The 21468-nt window shown below is 43.1% G+C and overlaps 1 protein-coding gene across 1 annotated transcript in view; it reads left to right on the forward strand.

Moving 5' to 3' along the window:
* The first annotated feature begins 2829 nt into the window (after positions 1–2829).
* mip40 (Myb-interacting protein 40) overlaps positions 2830–21468 on the forward strand; it is a 41996-nt gene continuing 23357 nt past the window's right edge. Inside the window, exons 1-3 of the mRNA XM_080279747.1 lie at positions 2830–2875; positions 16417–16534; positions 20982–21200. Coding sequence (XP_080135873.1) covers positions 2830–2875; positions 16417–16534; positions 20982–21200 — 383 coding nt within the window. The remainder of the gene's footprint in view (positions 2876–16416; positions 16535–20981; positions 21201–21468) is intronic.

Here is a 21468-nt window from a genome sequence, read left to right on the forward strand (position 1 = left end):
GGGTTGTGAGTCGCAGTGAGGGAGGTCAAATGACGGCGGATAGGGCGACGCGAACGCGATTTGTTTGTGGCCATTCCTTACAGAATTAAGGCGTTAGCAATAGAGAGATAGATGGACAGACGAATGATAACACTGATATATACAAACTAGCTGAAGAATATGGACATAATGCAGTCTTCCCTTCATCCCTTCGTTTTTGTGAGACTGTGTGATTCAGGATTTTGTTAAGGAGGGTGGGGCTAGGTGAAAGTTTAAGAATATAACTAAGAAACGGAATCTAGAAGTGAATGTAGATAAGGGTAAAACTGTGGTCACTGACAGTAATGAAATAGGAGACTATATAACTAGAGAGGGCACTCAGTGGAGCGCATCTTTCCGATATTGGCAACGTAATTTCCAAACACTCTTCATAATGGGTTAGGTTTTCTCATCGCTGATTAGCGGTAGAGTTTCGCAGAAAGACTTATCCGGATTCAGAATCTGTAATACGATCCGGATCGGTCTCAAAAGGTAATCGATTGTTCCCTGGGGCATAGGCTAGCTACCCACCAAATCTGGTCCAAATCTCTTTTAGTTTTGGGGTAATCCTGCTAACAAACATCGGCCCCAAAAGTTATTGGTTGTTCCCTAGGACATGGGTTATCAACCCACTACATATGGTACAAATCTCTCTTTTAGTTTTTGAGTAATTCTGCTAACAGACAAACAAACCAAAAACAAACAGGGGTGAAAACACACTCTCCTCGTCGGAGAGAATGAGGCTGAATGGTGAAGAAATAGAGAATGTGGGTGCATTCAAGTACTACTTAGGTAGCGTGATGAATAAGGATGGAAGGGGGGACTGTTTTTGAATAAGTACAGCAAAGCAGAAAGGTTGCTGGCCCCGGTCACTGAAATCGTTGGTGAGAAACAGGCGGTAGCACAGCCCGAGGAATGGCGAGGGTGGCACTGGCCACCCCTTGAGTATGCTTGGCCACCCGAAATTTCCTGGGGAATACCCTCCAACCTTGCTAAAGAGCTCTCGAGCCACCCTATAATTAGATTTGGCCACCCCATTTCATAAATCCGAGTTACGCTCCTGGGAAGAAAGAAGTGAACGTGGAAATAAAAAAGTCTGTGTATGACAATATTGTGATACCCACTCTAACACACGGAAGTGAAGCTTGGATCCTGTTGGATCAACACAAGTCATGAAGTAGGACTAGTAGTACGCTAGTCGTTCCCTAGGCAGTCTGGCCGAAGTCAAGTGAATAACGGTGCTTGGCATATATATATATATATATATATATATATATATATATATATATATATATATATATATATATATACATATATACATATATATATATATATATATATATATATATATATATATATATATATATATATATATATATAATTCAACACTACCCCACTTCACCGAGTCTGGCACCATCAGTGATGTCAACACCTGTAGTACTGATAAAGGTGCTCAGAACTGGATATACCTTTTTGTATTGCCTTTATATATTGGTTTTCAAGGTAAAACAGAGATTTACCCATTGCAGAGGAGTTACATCAACACTACAGGTGTTGACGACATCACCGATGGTGCCAACTTGGTGAAATGGAGTATAGTTATACATTAGGCTGACATATTCGTTACAAGTGAAAGCAGAGGAAATGAATTATTTGGTAGATGCAATGGAGTTACACAGTTGTATGGATGTGAATGGGACTGCGTCAAAATAGCCTACCCTGAGATGGTTTGGCCATGTAGAGAGAATGTAGAATAAGAGACTGACTAGGAGAATGTATATAACAGATGGAGAGGAAGGGGGAAACCAAGGATGAAACAGAGGGACTGAGTGGAGAGATATGTGAGAGGGGGATGTAAGCTTGAGGATGGGGACAAATGGTAAAGGACAGACAGACGTGGAAATTATTTGTTTGGCTTTACCTTAGGGGATTGCAGCAATACCAAAGAATGTCTACCAGACAGGTTTTATATTATTTGTGGTACCGTAAAAAAAAAAAAAAAAACTTTAATTTACTTTTTCCATAACAAGTAATAATCCAGCACAAATTTCTGTATAACCCTGGAATCATATATCACGAATCTTGATCACTTCAGGAAAATGTCCCAAATGATGGCTTTCATTAGATACAAAAATGCCAGTAATTTAACCTGTACACCACTGTTATTTCGCACATTAGGCTATGGGCGACTGTCTTACCTTCGTCAGAGAGAGAATAAGTGGGCGTTCTTTTGAAGAGTCAAGTGTTTCCCATGTTTTTCCATCCTCCGTCGGTGGAGATATCAAGCGAGCATATTTTTCCATAGGCCATTCACTCAGTTTCTCCATTTCCTAGACTATAACTGAACCGAGATGCGTAATGGGATATCAAACGGAGCGCATACGTCAACCTTCCCTCCAATTTTCAACATTCGATTTTCACTTATTAAAAATAATATGTGTTATCACAATAAAGTTTCCTGAAATTGTTGATCTCATAATAGACTCTTTTGCACACCTGTAGCGAGACATTTTATCCTCTTATTATTTACAAAGTAAGAGGAGGTTTCAGTATGTTAAAACCTAAAGCAGCCAATACGGAAAGGTACGATAGTTAATGCTGGACATTAATAATGCCAATATTATCCGTTTATTAATGGTTAACATATTTTATGTTCACACATCTTAGTCTGTTATTTATTTATCATTCGAATGCCAGGGGCTGAAGTTTGTTTTGAAGTTCTTGTTTGCGTGTAGCCTTTACCCCCAAAGCTTACTGTACAGTAAAGCAGGAAATTATATCATATTGTAAGTGCAGCTTAAGTGACAAGTCATGTCGTCCTCTGGGGTACGAGTTAAACTAGAAAGAGATGAGCCCGGTAAGTAAATTTGCAGTGCATCAGTTTGGTGAGGAAATCAAACTCCTTTCCAGGCCCCAGGAGGGATATGTTCGGGCACTTGTGCTGTGTATATTGTACAGATCCTCACAGTTAATTGTCAGGGTGTGAGGTAATGGAGGAAGATGAAGAACAGGGAGGACAGAGGGGTGGGTTATGTTATGAATAAAGAGTGGGATGGAGCGGGAAGTGATATGCTAAAAAGCAGTAAGAGAAGTTCAGGTAGCTAATATATGGTTTAGATCCGTAATCAGGTACATTTGAATGTACAGTATTGTCAATAGCTGTCTGATTGAAAAGCAGTAGAGAAGTTTAAATAATGTTTGGTTTTGATCAAACAATATTTTAAAGTTTTTAATCACTGTCTGACTGAAGTTTAATCTCTGTGTCATTTCCACCACAGAGTCTTCATTTTGTACTTATTATTTTAAATGAAAGTCTTCTTATGCTCCTTGCTGTGCCTTTAATCACATCTACATTAAAATTGTTCTGTGTGAAGCTACAAAAGTTTACTGGTAGGTTAGGTTAAATTAGTTTAGGTTAGCTCATTTGGATAACATTTAGCAGGAGCCACAACTGGAGTGCAAGTATTATGAAGAGTTTTCTGTTTATATCTCATCGATTGCTAACAGTTTTCTCCTATGACACTTCCATTGCAAATTATCCCTGGGGTTATTAATGAACCCAAGGAGGGAAAATTGTGACATCAAAGGGGGAAAGGAATAAATCGGCAATGGAAGTGTCATAGTAGTAAAGCATCGGACTCGGTGGTAGAGCGTCGGACTCGGGACTGGGGAATCTTGAATTTGAGCCATGCCCAGTAGCTGCCATGCTGGGAGGGGTAGCACCCTCTTGTCATCAAGCAGGGCTATATGATCTAATAAGGTGTAGCTCGGGGGAACATTTCCCTTTTACCACACATTTTAACATAGATGCAATGATAGATGGAGTTAGGTAGTGGAGAATCATCCCTTCCTTGTTTACTAAGTACAAAATAAAGCATTTGCAATGGATGAATCACAGACAACTCACCTAATTCAAATAGACTGTGTCAAAAAATATTTCTAAAATCATATACCAGGTATAGTTGTGGATCAGTTTAAAAACATTTCATCGATAATATAGCTACATTTACCAGGAATTCTTGGTAAGGGTGACTATGAAAGATGAGGAAGTAAGATAGCTAATTGGGGAACTTGGGGAGGGGGGGGAAGTGCCAGTACATAGGACAACAAGGGAATCTGGTCTGAGCACAGTAGCTAGAAAATAAAAGACACTTCCCTGGGAACCACCTTCTTTTCTTGGTACAGTACGGTAGCTAACTCCTACATTTGAGGTGTATCCAGTAGCATTTATGCTTATCTCAGCTGCTTGCATGTGTTTGTAGTGTGCAAGCCAGCTGTTACAGTTCTTCATTTTCATGCCTGGGGGCTGGTCTATTGGTTTATCATAAGGAAGAGAGCACCACTTTATCAGAAGAATTAGGAAAATTCATTTAATACGGTACTGTAATAATTCTTGGATGCTCTGGTATTGTGTCAGTGTATTTAATCAGTTAATAATTTATTATTTTATTTGTTTTGTTTTATTTTTGCTTCGGAGTATGTAGTGTACCTTTATATTTGTGTTGGAAAGTTAGGCTGCACTGGACCTGGTTTATGTGGTAGCTTAGGCCTACTTTCCATAGTCTGTAGATTTTACTGACTAGCTATGGAGTGACACCTGTCCATGCATTTGGAGATCTGCACATTATTAATTAATTAATTTCCCATTCCTCTTAGCCTATGTAGCTATAGTTATATATATCTCCAAATGGTAAGAATAATGATTAGCTACATGGAGAGAAGTTAAGTAGCATGGGGAAGAAGAAATTTTTGATTTTTTAAAAATTGTCTGGAATCAGTCATATCAGGCCTAATATTTTTTGAGTCCTTCTTTAAGCCACATACTGTTCTGGTTGTTTGAGGGAGGGCTGAAACTATATGTACCTCATGTTGGTACCGGTACATGGAGAGTAACACCTAACTGTGGCAGCACTGAAATACGCCTAACCAGGTAGCTCTGCTGCCCATTTATGCAAGTATCCCAGAACTTCCTCCTGATCCCTTGGAAAGCAGGTGTGGACTGTAGGAAAATGACAGCTTCATTCTGCAGTTCAGTAATTTCATATCCAGTTGAGCTTGGAGTTATAACAATAAAAACTTCTAGCTGCATCTAATGAGTGCACCTCATGTAGCTTAGGGAGATTGTTTCAGCCAAGGCAGCAGGAGAGTACCGTACCATCAGGGATGTGGGTCATTAGTGTGTTGGTGAGTTTTGCTACCTGACGATATGATTAATGTAGGAGGTAGGGCAGAAGGTAGCCCAGTTTCAAGAGCCAGAGTACCATACTGGTACCTATGGTTCATTCACTTTAACCCTTTGTATTCCATGTGGGGTCAGATTGACCCCAACTATCTGTCTATCTATCTATAGCCCGACGCCCTAATCCCGCAAAGGGTGGCTGCAGACAAAATGCCTCCAAGTTGCTCTGTCACCCACCATTTGACTACCCTCCCCTCAACTCATCCCCCCTTCCCTCATAAACCTGTCAACTCCATCCCTCCACCTCATCCTCGGTCTACCCCTCCCTCTCCCTCCCTCCACCTCACCTACATACACCCTCTTAGTCAGTCTTTCATTCTCCATTCTCTCTACATGTCCAGACCACCTCAGTGTATTTCTCCTAATCTTCTCAACCACATCCAGATCCACCCCACAACGTTCCTTCACTTCTTCATTCGTCAACCTGTCCCTCGATGCCACTCCACATGCTCCTCTCAAGTACCGGTAACTCATTTCCATTGCTCTCACTCTTGACTTGTTCCCCTCTTGCAAGGTCCACGCCTCGCTTCCATACGTCAGGGCAGGGATCACAATACTATCATGCAGTGACTTCTTAACTTCCATACTCACCTCCCTATTTCTCATCACTGCTTTCAGTGAACCAATAACCTTCCTTCCCTGCTGTACCCTTTCACGCACTTCGTCCCCCAAAGTTTCATCCTTACTCATCACACTACCCAAGTACTTGAATGCACTCACATTCGTCATATCCTTACCATCCAACCTCACTGTACATTCTGTGACTTCATTCCTCTCAAACACCATAACTTTACTTTTGTTTACATTAACTTTCAGCTTCCTCCTCCTACACACTGTCCCAAATTCATTAACCAAACCTTGCAACTCCCATTCATCTTCACTCAACAATATTGTATCATCAGCAAACAGCAACACTGGAATCTTCCACATCTCACCCTCATTCATTAGAGCCACCCCCACATCCACTGCCCTACCTTGTACCTCCTTTACAACCCCATCCATGTATATATTAAACAGCCATGGAGACATCACACAACCCTGTTTCAGTCCCACATTGAGATCAAAGAACTCACTCAGCACACCATCCACTCGCACCGTAGCCCTAGCTCCTTCGTACATACTCTTCACAGCATTCAGCAATTTCCCCTCCACCCCATATATTCTTAATACCTTCCACATACCTTGCAAGGCAAGGTTGACCCCAACACATTTTTAAAATGATGCCATTCAGCCACTTATTGTTTTAGGGATCTAGCAAGCCATGACTTTGTATGTTGTTGGCCAGTGTGTAATCACACAACATTTGAGTAGAAAGACTCTTATAGTTCAGGAGTTAGGAGGACGCAAACTTCACTGGGGGTTGTCCAGTATCCAGTACCGGTATCCCACCTAGCATTCCGTGTACCAGTAACTTTTTTTTTTTTCCTTTTCCAGATTCTGCATATTATTGACCATGTCACTGAATGTTGAGATGTTCTACAGTCAGCGGGGGAGAATCTTAGAATATCCTTCCATTTCTGATGCTGATAATGACACCTGCAGTGATTTGTCTGATGCTACAATCATTCAGGAGTTTTCTGATTATAAATATCTATCTATCAATGAGTCTATTGCCAGATGCCTTAATCCCATAAGGGGTGGCCACAAACAAGTCACCTCTAAGTCACTTTGTCCCCCACCATTTCACTGCCCTGCTCCCAGCTCATAACCCCCTCTCTCATGTACCTCTCCACTCCATCCCTTCATCTCATCCTTGGCCTCCCTCTCCCTCTCCTTCCCTCCACCTCACTCACATACACTTTACCCATCAATCTCTCATTCTCCATCCTCTCCACATGGCCAACCCACCTCAGTGTGTTTCTCTTAATTCTTCCTATCACCTCCACATCCACACCACAATGCTTCTTCACGTCCTCTTTTTGTCAATCTGTCTCTCCATGTGACTCCACATGCTTCTCTCAGATAACTCATTTCCACTCTTCTCACTCTTGACTTGTGTCCCTCCAACAAGGTCCAAGCTTCACTTCCATACATTAGAGTTGGTATCACAATACTGTCATGCAGTAATTTTTCACTTCCATGCTCACTTCCCATTATCTTATCACTGCTTTCAAAGAACCAGCAACCTTTCTTCCTTGTTGTACGGTACCCATTCAAGCACATCACCCTCCAAACTTCCATCCTTACTCATCACACTACCCAGGTTCTTAAATGTACTCACATTTTCCATTTCCTCCTCATCCAACCTCACTGTACATTCACTGACTTCATTTCTCTTTAAGACCATAACTTTACTCTTCCCTATATTCACCTTTAGGTTCCGTTACTTACACACTCTCCCTAACTCATTCACCAAGCCTTGCAGCTCCCCTTCATCTTCACTTAACAACACAGTGTCATCTGCAAACAGCAGTACAGGGAGTTTCCACACACTGTCCTCACTCATTAAGATTGTTCCAACATCCACTGCCCTACCTTGCATCTCATTTATAACTCCATCCATTTACAGATTGAACAGTCATGGAGACATGACACATCCCTGTTTCAATCCAACCTTCAAATGGAAAAATTCACTCAGTTCACTGTCCAAATGCACTGCAGCCTTAGCACCCTCATACATACTCTTCACGGCATTCAACAACTTCCCATTTACTCCATACATTCTTAATACTTTGCACAGTCCTTGTCCGTCCACCCAGTCATATGCTTTCTCCAAATCCCTGAAGTCTGCATACAGCTTCTTCCCCTTCTCTACAAACTTTTCCACAAAAGACCAAAGAATGAATATTTGATCTACACAGCCACTTCCCATCCTAAAACCTCCCCGTTCTTCTTCAACTAATTCCTCTGTTGTTTCCCTAACTGTATCATTAAGTATCCTACCATATAATTTTCCTTTTACACAAAGAAGACAAATGCCCGTATGATTAACACAAACTTCATTTTCCCCTTTTCCTTTGTATGGGGGAATAATTATACCTGACTTCCAATCCTCCAGGACTTTACCTTCCTCCCATGCCAATCTGCACATCTTCCACATCCATTCTACTACTATCTCTCCCCCATGCTTCAGCTTTTCACCACACACGCTATCAATTCCTGGGTCTTCCCCCATTTTGAACTTCATTGTTTCCACAACTTCCATCCTACTGATTTCTTCCTCACTTCTCACATCCCTCCTTCTCCCAACCATTCCCCAGCCACTTATACTTGCATTACTTTCATTCTTTACGTTCAACAATTCCTTAAAGTGTTCTCTTCATCTGCTCACTTTTTCTTGCTTATCCACTAGTAATCTACCATTTTTATCTTTCACTCCCTGACTAATTACTTTAACACTGTGTCTAACTTCCTTAACCTCTTTCCAGAACATTTTCTTAGATTCCCTCCACATTACACTCAGATTCCTTCCAAATTCCTCATCCAATGTCTTCTTACTGTCGCTCATGAATCTTTTCACCTCTCTCTTCCTCTCTACATATAACTCTCTCTTCAGTCTGTCAGCTTCCTCCACACCTCTGTTTCTCATCCAGTCACTGTACGAGTATGCTTCCTTCTTTTGTGCCACAGCCCGTCTCATCTCCTTATTCCACCATGCTGTTCCTTGCACCCCGTTTCATCTTCTCTTCACGCCACACACCACCTGACATGCTGCACCGATTTCTTCTGTGAATAGCTATCTTGCACACACCTTTCACGTCCCCCATCTGCTCCAAATCATATATACCCAATCACTCCTCCACTTTTTGTATATACAGTATTCTGCTGTTTTTCCAACCTTTTGTAACCTTTGCACCCTCCTTGTATGAACTACTTCCTCCTGTCCTTCCCTTCTTCTATTCCTGTATTTCATTTGAATCTTGACTTTCACCACCACCAAGTGGTGGTTAGAAAACCCACTCCCCCAACCTCTATATGCTCTTGCATCCATTGCACACTGTCTCATTCGATAAATATGTTAATACTGTTTATGTTTATGCTTACTTGATTTGTAAATCAGGGGTTTTCTGAATATAAATGTCAGTCTTGTTTATGTTCTGAACCTAGATTCAACCAAATTTTTGACTTCATTTTATTTTCATGATACAGTAGCTATATTTATATTTTTTAATGGTATTTTATCTACTAGGTAATACATTTACCATATTTTGTTATATTAAGAGCTGGTGGTGACCATCATCCACTCACTTGATGTAGTGCTGCCTACTTCTTCCTTAGCCTTTATCATTCTTTTTCTGTGCCTGCCCTCCTCTCTTCCTATTTCTCCCATCTTTTCTGTCACTGCTTATTGCTTTTCTTTCTGTTACAGGTGGCTTTACATTGAGTGACAAGCTAAATGGTTTCCTGTAAGCCAAGAAACCATTTACAACGCTGGGTGGTAACCATATAACCAAACCATATGTGTTCCCTACGTGTCAAGTGGGTTGGTGAAGTGTTAGTGCTCCTCCCTGTAAAACAAATAACTCAGAGTCAAATGGCCACCCCATACGGGATTATGGCATCTGGCAATAGATAGGTAGATAGAAGAGCATGCTGAATTAATAAGAATGATGTAACCAAAAAATATATTCCACAGTATTCATTTCATGTGCAAACTTAAAAATTTTGAAGAAAATCATACAAATTTTACTTTCATTAAAAAAACACAAAAATAAAACACAAAAGGGACACGTGGTGGATTGGCAACACTTGTCATGTCCTGGTCAGCATATGGACACAACATTTGTACCTTTGTGCGTATGGCAGAAATCCAAAAATTAAGTTGGGGTCTTTCAAGACCCCACATGGCGTTCTGGGTTACGTTTTTTCGTCTGGGACATGAAGGGTTAATTAGGCAAAGATTTTCATTCTTTTTGCAACCTATTTCCCATAGATCAGTGGCAAAATAAGACAATACTGTACTTTCAACAGCACTTCCTTGGGACAAGCATCATATTTCACTGTTAATTTTTTATAACTCCCAGTAGCACTTCCCTGAGACAAGCATCATAGTTCACTGTTAATTTTTTATTACAACTCAGCATTCAAGTTGGGACTTTTATGCTTAATTGAATTAAACACAGTATAGTAGGAAAAATTTGAAGGTGTACTTTCTGATTGACAAATTGGCTTTATGGGGGGTCTCTGTATGAGTGGAAATTATTTGCTTCATGTGTGAGAAGTGTGGTGCTCCTGGATAATGAAACATGAGTTTGGTAATTAATGAGGAAGATGTCTGCTGCTGGAATTTATTAAAATGAGAATGATGAGGTGGATGTGTAATATGACTATGAAGGAAGGAAAGGGGAACTGTACTTTCTTTCTGTTGATCTGGAGAAGGCTTTTGACAGAGTCCCGAGAGAGATGGTGAAGTGGGTAATGAGAAAGCCTAGGAATCGAGGAGTGGCTGGTTAGGGTAGTTATGGCCATGTATGTGGGTGCTCGCACACAGGTGAGAGTGACTGGAGATTTGAGTGATGAGTTTTCCATGAATGTTGGTGTGCATCAGGAGTCAGTTTTGAGTCCCTTGTTGTTTATCATGGTACTTGAAACCCTCTCATGGTTCTTCAGAAATGGACTCCCTTGGGAGATATTGTATATTGATGATTTGGTGTTGATTGCAGAGAATGAAAGGGAGGTAGAGGAAAGATTTAGGAAATGAAGAGATGGTATGGGGCACAAGAGCTTAAGAGTTAATGCAAATAAAATAAAAGTGATGATATGTAGGGTTGGGGGCAGTACTGTCAGAGAAGAGGGTGAGTGGCCATATGTAGGGTTGGTGGCAGTGCTGTCAAAGAAGAGGGAGAGTGGCCATATGTAGGGCTGGTGGCAGTACCGTACTGTCAAAGAAGAGGGAGAGTGGCCATGTGCAATTTGCCACAAGGGCATGGGAAGTAATTCCATCTTGTGCAGTGTTTGTGATAAGTGGGTGCATAAGAGATATAGTGGTATTAGAGGTTGACTGTGAGATAACACTGATTTTACGTGTGTGGTGTGTTGGGGAGAGCAGTTGGAGATGGTCAGGCATGAAAGGATTGAACTGGCTTGTGAGTCTCTTGAGTGTGTGGAAGAGTTTTGTTATTTGTGAGACTTATTATTATGTGCTGGAGGTGGGGCTGGAGGTAGCTCTGTGGCTACGGTGAGGAGTGGTTGGAAGATGTTGAGGGAGCTGTTGCCTTTTCTGACATTGAGAGGGCTCTCCGTATGTGCTAAAAGATCTTTGTTTGCAGCATGTGTTAGGAGTGTAATATTGTATGGTAGTGAGACCTGGACAGTAAAGGAAGAGGATATTCGCAGGCTTAGATGTACAGAATTGACGATGATTAGTTGGATGTGCAGTGCATCCCTGAGTGCAAGGCCTGGGGAGGCTAGGTTTATGATGGAAGGGTTGAGAGGTAGGATGAGACTGGAGTGTATTGGTGTTGTGATGAGGAGAGGTAGACTGAGGTGGTTGTGGCATGTGGAGTGGATTGGGGATGATAACTGGGGGAGACGTTTCTGAATCGGTAGAGAGGCGGCCTGCAGTCCTGATGGACCCAGGATCGAATCCCGGCTGGGGCAGGGAACAGTTCAAGGATTTGAATTTCCTAAAAGCAGATTTTCCTGATCTACCAGATGACCCGCCGAACAGGGTAGTACTCCCGAGGGGAATGGGAATGCTGGTGATAGGGAGAGCTGGAGCTCCTGTTTCACTAGCTATCTAACCATCCCCCTTTGCTGACCTTTTCAGTGTGACAGTAACATGGAGAGTAGACCAGCATACTCTCCCAAACATTTCCTCTAACTATCTATGCACTACACCACATGCACTTTACATTTCACACAACGTATCCCACTATGTTACAGGGGTTGGCGCCAGCAAGGGCATGCGGCCAGAAAACTTTGCCCCCGCTACCTAGTGGCGGACTTCTGGGGGGAGGCGTGGCGGGGGTTCCGCCGGCATAGATCATGGGTCCAGGGCGAGATGGGGCTCGGGCCTGTGCTAGAGGGTACAGGGCATTGCGGTTCCCAGGCTGCCGCTTCCGCCCAATAGAGAGGGGCCCGAACCTGGGAGTAGCGTCCCAGGAGGCTGCCCTATCAGTGGGTGTATAATGGCGGGATAGTTGCAGTGCCAAGACGCGCTTGGAGGGTGTCCCTGCAGCTGTCCTGGCAGGGTGCCCCGAGGCCACTACCACAGCCACTGGTAAGCTGGTGGGCTAGGGGTCCCGGATCCATTGCCTGGACCTGGGATTGTGCGGTGAGTGGGACCTGTGCTGTGTCTGTCCCCATTTATTAATACTGAAGATGACAAAACAAAAAAGGTTTCAAAGCAAGCCTGAGGACAGTAAATCACCCATGGGGATGAGGGTGGGTTCATGGAATGTGGGAAGTTTGAGGGGAAGAGCGGGGGAAGTCGTTGAGGCATTCAGTAGGAGGTGGGTGGACGTGGCGTGTTTGCAGGAAGTCCGATACAGGGGTGGATCAGCCAGAAAGATTGTTGGGAAGGACTGTTGCTATAAGTTGTTTTGGCAGGGGAGGACAGACGGATATGGAGGTGTTGGTGTGATGGTTGCGGAGAAATGGGTGGAATATGTTATGAATGTTTTGAGAGTAAGCGGTAGGATATTGGTTGTGAAAATTCTGTTGGGAAGAAAGATAGTTGTGATTATATCGGTATATGCTCCACAGGCAGGATTGGATGAATCAGAGAAAGATAGATTTTGGGATGATTTAATACGTGTAGTGGGTGGTATGCAGGATGATGAGATAGTGATTTTGGGAGGGGACTTAAATGGTCATGTAGGTGAAGCAGCCCAAGGTTATGAAGGAGTGCATGGGGGATGTGCATATGGTCTAAGGAATGCAGAAGGGGAAAGGATACTCGAGTTTGGGGAGGCAATGGACATGATTGTGTGCAACACATATTTTAGGAAAAGAGACAGTAGGTTAATTACGTATGAGTCTGGGGGAAATAGCAGTCAGATAGATTATTTTCTGGTTAGGAGGGCCGATAGGAGGTTAGTGAGGGATGTTAAAGTTATAAGAAGTGAGGAGTGTGTGCAGCAGCACAAACTATTGATTTGTGATATGGTGCTTAAAGAACAAATGATGAAAAAGAGGACTTATGTACCTAGGAGGAAAATATGGAAGCTGAAAAACCAAGTAGTAAGGGATGCCTTCTATAGCGAGTTGAGGAGAGTGGTAGCTGAACAGGGAGCCATAGACAGAGGCGTTAATGAACAGTACAGAGCCCTCAAGAACAATCTCTTGAGAGTTACTGATGTAACATGCGGCTGGACAAGAGGACCACCAAGACATAAAGTAACTTGGTGGTGGAATGAGGGTGTAGAAGCTGCAATTAAGGAGAAAAGAAGGCTTTTCCGGGAATGGAAGAAGGGTGGTAGCAAAGAGGAATATTTGGCTGCCAAGCGTAGGGCTAGGAGAGAGGTATACAGGGCAAAGTCTGAGTCACAGAGACAATTACTTGATAACCTAAATCATGGGGAAAGGAAAAATATATTTAGGGTGGCAGGTCAGGTGAAGAGGGATAATCGGGATATCATAGGTGAGCAGTGTGTGAAGAATGATGAAGGAAGGGTAGTGGTGAACAGTGAGGATATTAAAGATGCATGGAGAGAGCATTATAACCGGTTGTTGAATGAGGAGTTTGACTGGGACAGGGAAGGTTTGGAGCCAGCAGATCCAGTGTCTGGCCCTTGGCCTTTGATTGATACTGCTACTGTGAGTGAGGCAATATGCAGGATGAGGGTGGGGAAGGCAGCAGGTGTGTCTGGGTTGACTGCCGAAATGTTGAAGGCCTCAGGCGATATAGGGGTGAGTTTAGTCACTGACCTGATAAATAGGATTATTTATGAGTGTGTTGTCCCAGATGATTGGCTGAAGAGTGTAATTGTAAATGTGTATAAAGGGAAGGGTGATGCCCTGGAAAGAGGGAATTATAGAGGTATAAAGCTTTTAGATCAGATAATGAAGGTAATGGAGAGAGTTTTAGAAGGTATGATTAGAGAAAGAGTGAATATTGATGAGATGCAGTTTGGGTTTATGCCAGGTAGGGGGACCACTGATGCCATATTCATTGTTTGACAGCTTCAGGAAAAATATATTGGTAGGAGAAGGGATCTTTATTTTGTTTTTGTTGATTTGGAAAAGGCCTTTGACAGAGTCCCTAGAGAGGTGGTGAAGTGGGCAATGAGAAAGCTTGGCTTGGAGGAGTGGCTGGTTAGGGTGGTTATGGCCATGTATGTGGGTGCTCACACCCAGGTGAGAGTGAATGGAGATTTGAGTGATGAGTTTTCCGTGAATGTTGGTGTGCATCAGGGGTCAGTCTTGAGTCCCATGTTGTTTATCATGGTACTTGAAGCCCTTTCACGTGACTTTAGAAACGGACTCCCGTTGGAGTTGTTGTATGCTGATGATTTGGTGTTGATTGCAGAGAATGAAAGGGAGGCGGAGGAAAGGTTTAGGAAGTGGAGAGATGGTATGGGGCAAAAGGGTTTAAGGGTAAATGCAGATAAAACAAAAGTGATGATATCTAGGGTTGGTGGCGGTACTGTCAAAGACGAGGGAGAGTGGCCATGTGCAGTTTGCCACAAGGGCGTGGGAAGTAATTCCATCTTGTGTGCGGTGTGTGTGATAAATGGGTGCATAAGAGATGTAGTGGTATCAGAGGTAGACTGCGAGATAATGCTGATTTTATGTGTACGGCGTGCCGGGGTGAGCAGGTGGAGATCGTCAGACGTGAAAGAATTGAACTTGCTGGTGAATCTCTTGAGTGTGTGGAAGAGTTTTGTTATTTAGGAGACATGTTGTGTGCTGGAGGTGGGGCTGGAGCTAGCTCTGTGGCTAGGGTGAGAAGTGGTTGGAAGAAGTTCAGGGAGCTCTTGCCTCTCCTGACATTGAGGGGGCTCTCCCTACATGCTAAGGGGTCTTTGTATGCAGCGTGTGTTAGGAGTGTAATGCTGTATGGCAGTGAGACCTGGGCAGTGAAGGAGGAAGACATTTGCCGGCTCAGACGTTCAGAAATGACAATGATTAGGTGGATGTGCAGTGCGTCCCTGCGTCCAAGGCCTGGAGGGGCTGGGTTTACAATGGAAGAGTTGAGAGGTAGGATGGGACTGGAGTGTATTGGTGTTGTGATGAGGAGAGGTAGATTAAGGTGGTTTGGACATGTGGAGAGGATGGGGGATGATAGTTGGGTGAGGAAGGTGAGAAGTGTTAATATTGGGGGTGGGGTTATGAGGGGTAGACCGAGAAAGACATGGGACAAGGTCATTAAGTGTAACCTTAGGGTTAAGGGACTGAACAGGGAGGCTGCAATGGATCGTGCAGCATGGAGAGCCGCCATTAGGTGACCAAGGCCGACACATGCAAGCATGTTGGAGCCTTTAAAAACGAAAACGAAATATACCAATACACCAGTCCTGTATGAGACAGCCCTAGCATGTACCGGTATTCAATATGGATGGTGGGTGTTAGCGCCGAAGTGGTGACATGTGGAGGTGCAGGAGGACTACTGGGCCTTGGGATAGGTCACTGCTCCTGAGAAATAGGCCTTGAAGCCTTTGCCCAGAGTTGGTCATGTAAAAAAAAAAAAAAAAAAAAATTGGTGCAAAAAGTGAGAAGCGTTAATATTAGGGGTGGGGTTGCGAGGGATAGACCAAAAAAAGACCTGGGACGAGGTCATTAAGTGTGACCTCGTGGTCAAGGGACTGAACAGGGAGGCTGCCAGAGATCGAGCAGCATGGAGGCCCGCCATTAGGTGACCATGGCCGTCGCATGCAAGCATGTTGGAGCCTTCAAAAATGAAATGAAACTGGACGGATAGAACATGTACAAAATCAAAGGATGCTTGTATATTGAGAGTGTTAGTGTGTAGTTATGGTAGTTACCTAATGCATACAGATAGGTGGAAGTGGTTTAGTTGTGTAGCCAAAAAGCATGTGTAGAAGCAGCTCTGTGGGTCTAAATATGGAATGGAAGGTAAGAATGTGAAGGAGATTGCAGCTTGGACTGCAACTGTTATACAAGAAAGACAGATCTATTAAGGCATAGAAAGTTGCCTTTCATATTGCACTCAGTGAAGTTTTTGCCTTACCCATTAACTTGGGTGGTGAATGGTTGAGGAGTAATTTCATTTGTGGTTATAATTTTTTTTTTTTCTTTCTTTCTTTTACCCATAGGTGGTGATGTGGATGCAGCACGAGGTAGATTTGACGCTGCACTTCAGGGACTCCTACAGAAAGATGATGAATCAGATTCTGAAAATGAATCTGATCCAGATAATAAAGCCAAAGTCTTGTAAGTGAAAAATTTTCTCTCCCTGGTAATGTTTATGTTACTAGTGATGTACCTGGTACTGTATAATCAGCCAAAACAGTCTTCGATCCAAACCCTGTAAATATTCGAACAGGCATGTCGAAGCAGTAGAGATTGCTGCAACTGTGTCAGACCAGATGGTGGTGGGGGTGAGTGGTTTGGCTGTGGAGGTGGGGTAGTGGAGGATGTGTATGCTGCCATGTTTTATATACCATCTATAACTGTCGTGTGTAAACTGTTGGGAATAACATACTAGGTAATAGGGTTAAAGTCAGCTTTTATCACTACAGTATTATGTCACTGAATGTGTACATATGCATCATCATGAGTTTACATGTAACTGAAATATACTGTAGTTTCATATACAGTAAATGGGTTATCATGTCTAATTCATCTTTGATATTTGAAATACTTCAGAGGACGGAATGATAGTGGAATATGTTTCGTAATGAGTGTTTGCAATACAACACAGTATAATGAAACGTCATGAGTATGATAATATAAAACAGCACTTATTAGTGATAAGGTGAATCATCCCTCTATTTCCTGTCATTCAGTATAGATAACTGAATGACTGTGAAGATGTGAATATGTTGGTGGGTGTACTGTATATCTTGGTTTCATCACTCTGCAAAACACCTGTGGCATGGTTTCCCTCACCCCTTTACTAAAACACGATCTACTTGTGTAAACAAATTCTTTTCTTAATATTACAGTACTATGAAGGCACAGCATGCCTCTGTGTCACGCCACACATGGTACCGGTATGTAATATATCTTGTCATGTCCAGAAGGTAAACATACAGTAAAAGCACAGCTGTCTGTCTTATATTCCGACGTTATGTGTCTAGTCGATACCTGGCAGAGGGGGTGTGGCAGGAAGGTGGGGAGGGGGCGGGGTAGCATCTCATTATTTCTGCCAAATCTTGTTTGACTACACGTTCTAGACATTATTTCAGATTAACAATACATTTCACTACTTACAGGTATTAAATCAGGTGTAATATCACATTACCACCTCTGCTCTGCAGTGTATAGCTAGACTACACTGCCAACAATAACTACAGCACACACATCCTCCACTACCCCACCTCCACCTCCAAACCACTCACCCCCCACCACCATCTGATCCGACACAGTTGCCAGACTTGTGATGCTCTCCATGCTGCTTCAACTTATGTGTTCGAATATTTACGGGGTTTGAAACAAAGACACAACTTTTTTGGCTGACTATACATACTTAGCGCTCTCTCTCTCTCTGTCTCTCTCATGGTGCCTGGTGGTTTAGAGGATGATTAAGATGCCCCAATTGGATTCAGCCTGTGTAGTCCAAAGAGGTGGTTGGGTTTATTTCTCATGTAATGCCACTCAGGGATGAGTGAGGCTGGTCACTCTCATCTAAAATGTCAAGACCAACTTGCCTAGCATCAGACTCCTATGCTTCTCATTGGGCAATGTAGGATTGAATGATGGAGATATATATATATATATATATATATATATATATACACATACACACACATATATATATACCCCCTGGGGATAGTTTTTTTTTTTCAAGAATACTCCCCCAGTATCCCTGCTTGTCGTAAGAGGCGACTAAAAGGGTTGGCGGAGGGTTAGTGCCCCTCCCCAGAAAACAACTAACTATAAAGACAAACAATAAGCCTCAGACAAGGACTGACCAAAAGATGACGACCAAGGACCGGACAAAGGACATGGTAATCGGAACATGGAATGTAATGGGAGTGAATGATGAGGTGAAAGAGAGAGAGATTGTCCAGGTCCTTGAGGGTGCGAAAGTTGATGTATGCAAAATAACTGAAACTAGGAGGAATACACTGAGGTGGTTTGGCCATGTGGAGAGGATGGAGGGTGAAAGACTGACGAAGAGAGTGTATGTGAGTGAGGTGGAGGGGGGAAGAGGGAGGGGGAGGCCGAGGATGAGATGGAGGGATGGGGTGGAGAGGTATATGAGAGAGGGGGGTGTGGTTGGGAGTGGAGCAGTGAAATGGTGGGGGACAGGGCGACTTGGAGGCGATTATATATATATATATATATATATATATATATATATATATATATATACACTCACATTACTATTATTATTATTATTATTATCCTGTGGTGGGTTTGGGCACTCACCATCCACTCACATGATGTAGTGCTGCACTCAGGTGTCTGCCTTTCCCTCTCCTTCCATCTTTCCTTCCATCTTCTTCTGCCTTTCTTTACTTCGGTCTTTCCTCATCCTTCTGCCTACAGGTGACTTTACACTCCCTTTGCTGTCTTTCTTTCTTTCATTCTTTCCCCATCCTTCTGCCTATGAATGACTGTACACTAAGTGACAAGCCAAATGATTTCCTGTACACCAGGAAACCACTTACTATGCAGAGTGGTACTCATATAACCAAATTATGGCACCTGGTGATTTAGTGGGTAATTACAGTGCACCAGTTGGATTGAGCTGGTGAAGGTTTATATCCAAGGGGTAGTTGGGGTTTACCGCTCACTTAATGCCACTCAGGGATGAGTGAGGCTGGTCACCCTCATCTTAAATGTCAGGACCAACTTGCCTTGCCCTGGGCTGTTATGCTCCTCATAGGGCAACATAGGGTTGGATGATTGATGGATGGATGGGTTATTATTATTATTAGTCAGCGCTCGCATAACGCTCGATCCTATGCCACGAAACTCACATAACATGGGAGGTCCCATTTTGTGTCCAAAAAATGTCACAGTGCAGAAAAAAAAGAAATAATGCAGTTGGAGGAAGCTGCTCATATTTTACAGGACCTGACTACTCTGTGACGATGGACATAACTTGGGGGAAGGCCCCAATTTATGTTTCAAATTCATGCTTTGCAACCAACGTAAAATAGAACACAGTGCGAGGCATAAGATTACGGTTGGAATTCAGATAACACGGCAGGTGATAGACAATGTTGATTGCATCAGCTAAACATTGAGACATTAAACATCACATGCAGTAAGGTGAGGCACTGGGAGGTGTGGTTGAGGGCAACTGACAGCATGCAGGCAGTGAGCTAAGTGCGGGGTGGGGGTGGGTAGGGGGACAGGGAGGGAGACAAGGATGGGTGGGGGAGGGAGAGGGGAAGGGGAGGGAGGCAAATGGGGGTGAGGGAGTGTGGGAGGAATGAGAGGGAGACAAGTAGGGATGGGGTGGGTTAGGATGGGGGACAGGGAGAGAGACAAGAACCACTACTCCCCCACCCCATCTCACTCACTCACTTACTCATTGTCATACTTATTCATTCACTTACCCATTCTCGTGCTTATTCTCTCACTCACTCATTCTCTCACTCAGTCACTTCACTCACTCACTTACTCATTCTCTTTCAGTCACTCACTCACTCACTCACTCACTCACTCACTCACTCACTCACTCACTCACTCACTCTCACACACACACACACACACACACACACACACACACACACACACACACACACACACACACACACACACACACACACACACACAGATATCCCCTCCAACCCCCCTCTTCTCCCCCCATCCCCAATCCCCCAGTCCCTCCATCCCCCACCACACACAACAATTTTTTTTTTTTTTTTTAAGCGATTTACTCTAAAACTATTGGTTGTATCAAAATTCTGAAAAAAAACACAAAGAACCTCATGAAAGTCTACAGCTTGGCATGTGCTTTGCTCTTGCTCAGTGCAGGTAAAATTTGGCGCTAGGATGTTGGGAAGTTATTTGAGGCTATTTTTACCCTTGAGCAGTTTTATTCTCACTACATTTCTGCACTTTTACTCATCAGTATTGTGTGTTTTTATTAGTTTATCTTATACCGTACTATAAACACCAGCAAAGATGATGGTATACAATTTATACCAGTAATAACCAATTTCCAAGGGCAAATTTGGCAGTGGAAATTTTTTTCTTTGTGCCCCGGCAGAAACAGCCACAGCGGGGATGGAGCAGGGACGGGGGGGAGAAAAGAGGGGATGGAGTGAGGACCGGGAGAGCCATGTACATCACCACATCTGTGTTCTGACGCACTTATTTCAAACCTGTGGCCCCAAAAGGTGAACTTGGGGCTGACTTAGGTACCATGAAACCCTTTGACATGTCAACATGTGGCCCTATAAAGCGGAATTCTCATAAAACAGGAGCTTCAGGGTACAATAATCCCGCATTATGTGAGCGCTCACTGTATCATTCTCTTGTATGATGTTGATCCAAATTGTGTCGATATTAAAGCATTATAGATAACTTGCATGAGAATGTTTAGGTGCAATAGCCAAATAAATTGCATAGGAAGAGATTCATGGAGGTGAGGATGATTTAATATATAAGAAACATCCCTATTTTTCCAACTTGTTTCACACTGTATGATTAAGATTCTTTTAATGGGATTGATGTTATCAGTCTCTGTTTTGTCCAGCACAAAGATTGGTCTGTCTGGTACCCGAGGATCTCGTCCTCCTCGCAAACGGAGACGGAAGGAAATTGATCTGCGTGACTCTGGGTTCCACCACACCTTTGTGATGCGCATGTTTGATCGCAGTGTAGACTTAGCACAGTTTGATGAGACTTCACCCCTCTACCCAATCTGCCGTGCATGGATGATCAACCAACCACACAACTCGAGCCTCAATGTCAAGTAGGTATCAGGCATTACACTGCTGAATCTCTCTACAGAGTAATTATATTGAAATGACATGGTAGGTGGTGGCAACCATCATCCACTCACTTGATGTAGTGGTGCCTACTTCTTCCTTAGCCTTTATCATTCTTTTTCTGTGTCTGTCATCTCTTCCTATTTTTTGCATCTTTCCTGTCTCTTCTTGTTGCTTTTCTTTCCTTTACGGGTGGCTTTACTTTGAGTGACAAGCCAAATGGTTTCCTGTAAGCCAGGAAACCATTTACAA

This window comes from Coenobita brevimanus, chromosome 80 (assembly GCF_032717465.1).
Source record: "Coenobita brevimanus isolate Jiangsu-jjx chromosome 80, ASM3271746v2, whole genome shotgun sequence".
Lineage (NCBI taxonomy): Eukaryota > Metazoa > Arthropoda > Malacostraca > Decapoda > Coenobitidae > Coenobita > Coenobita brevimanus.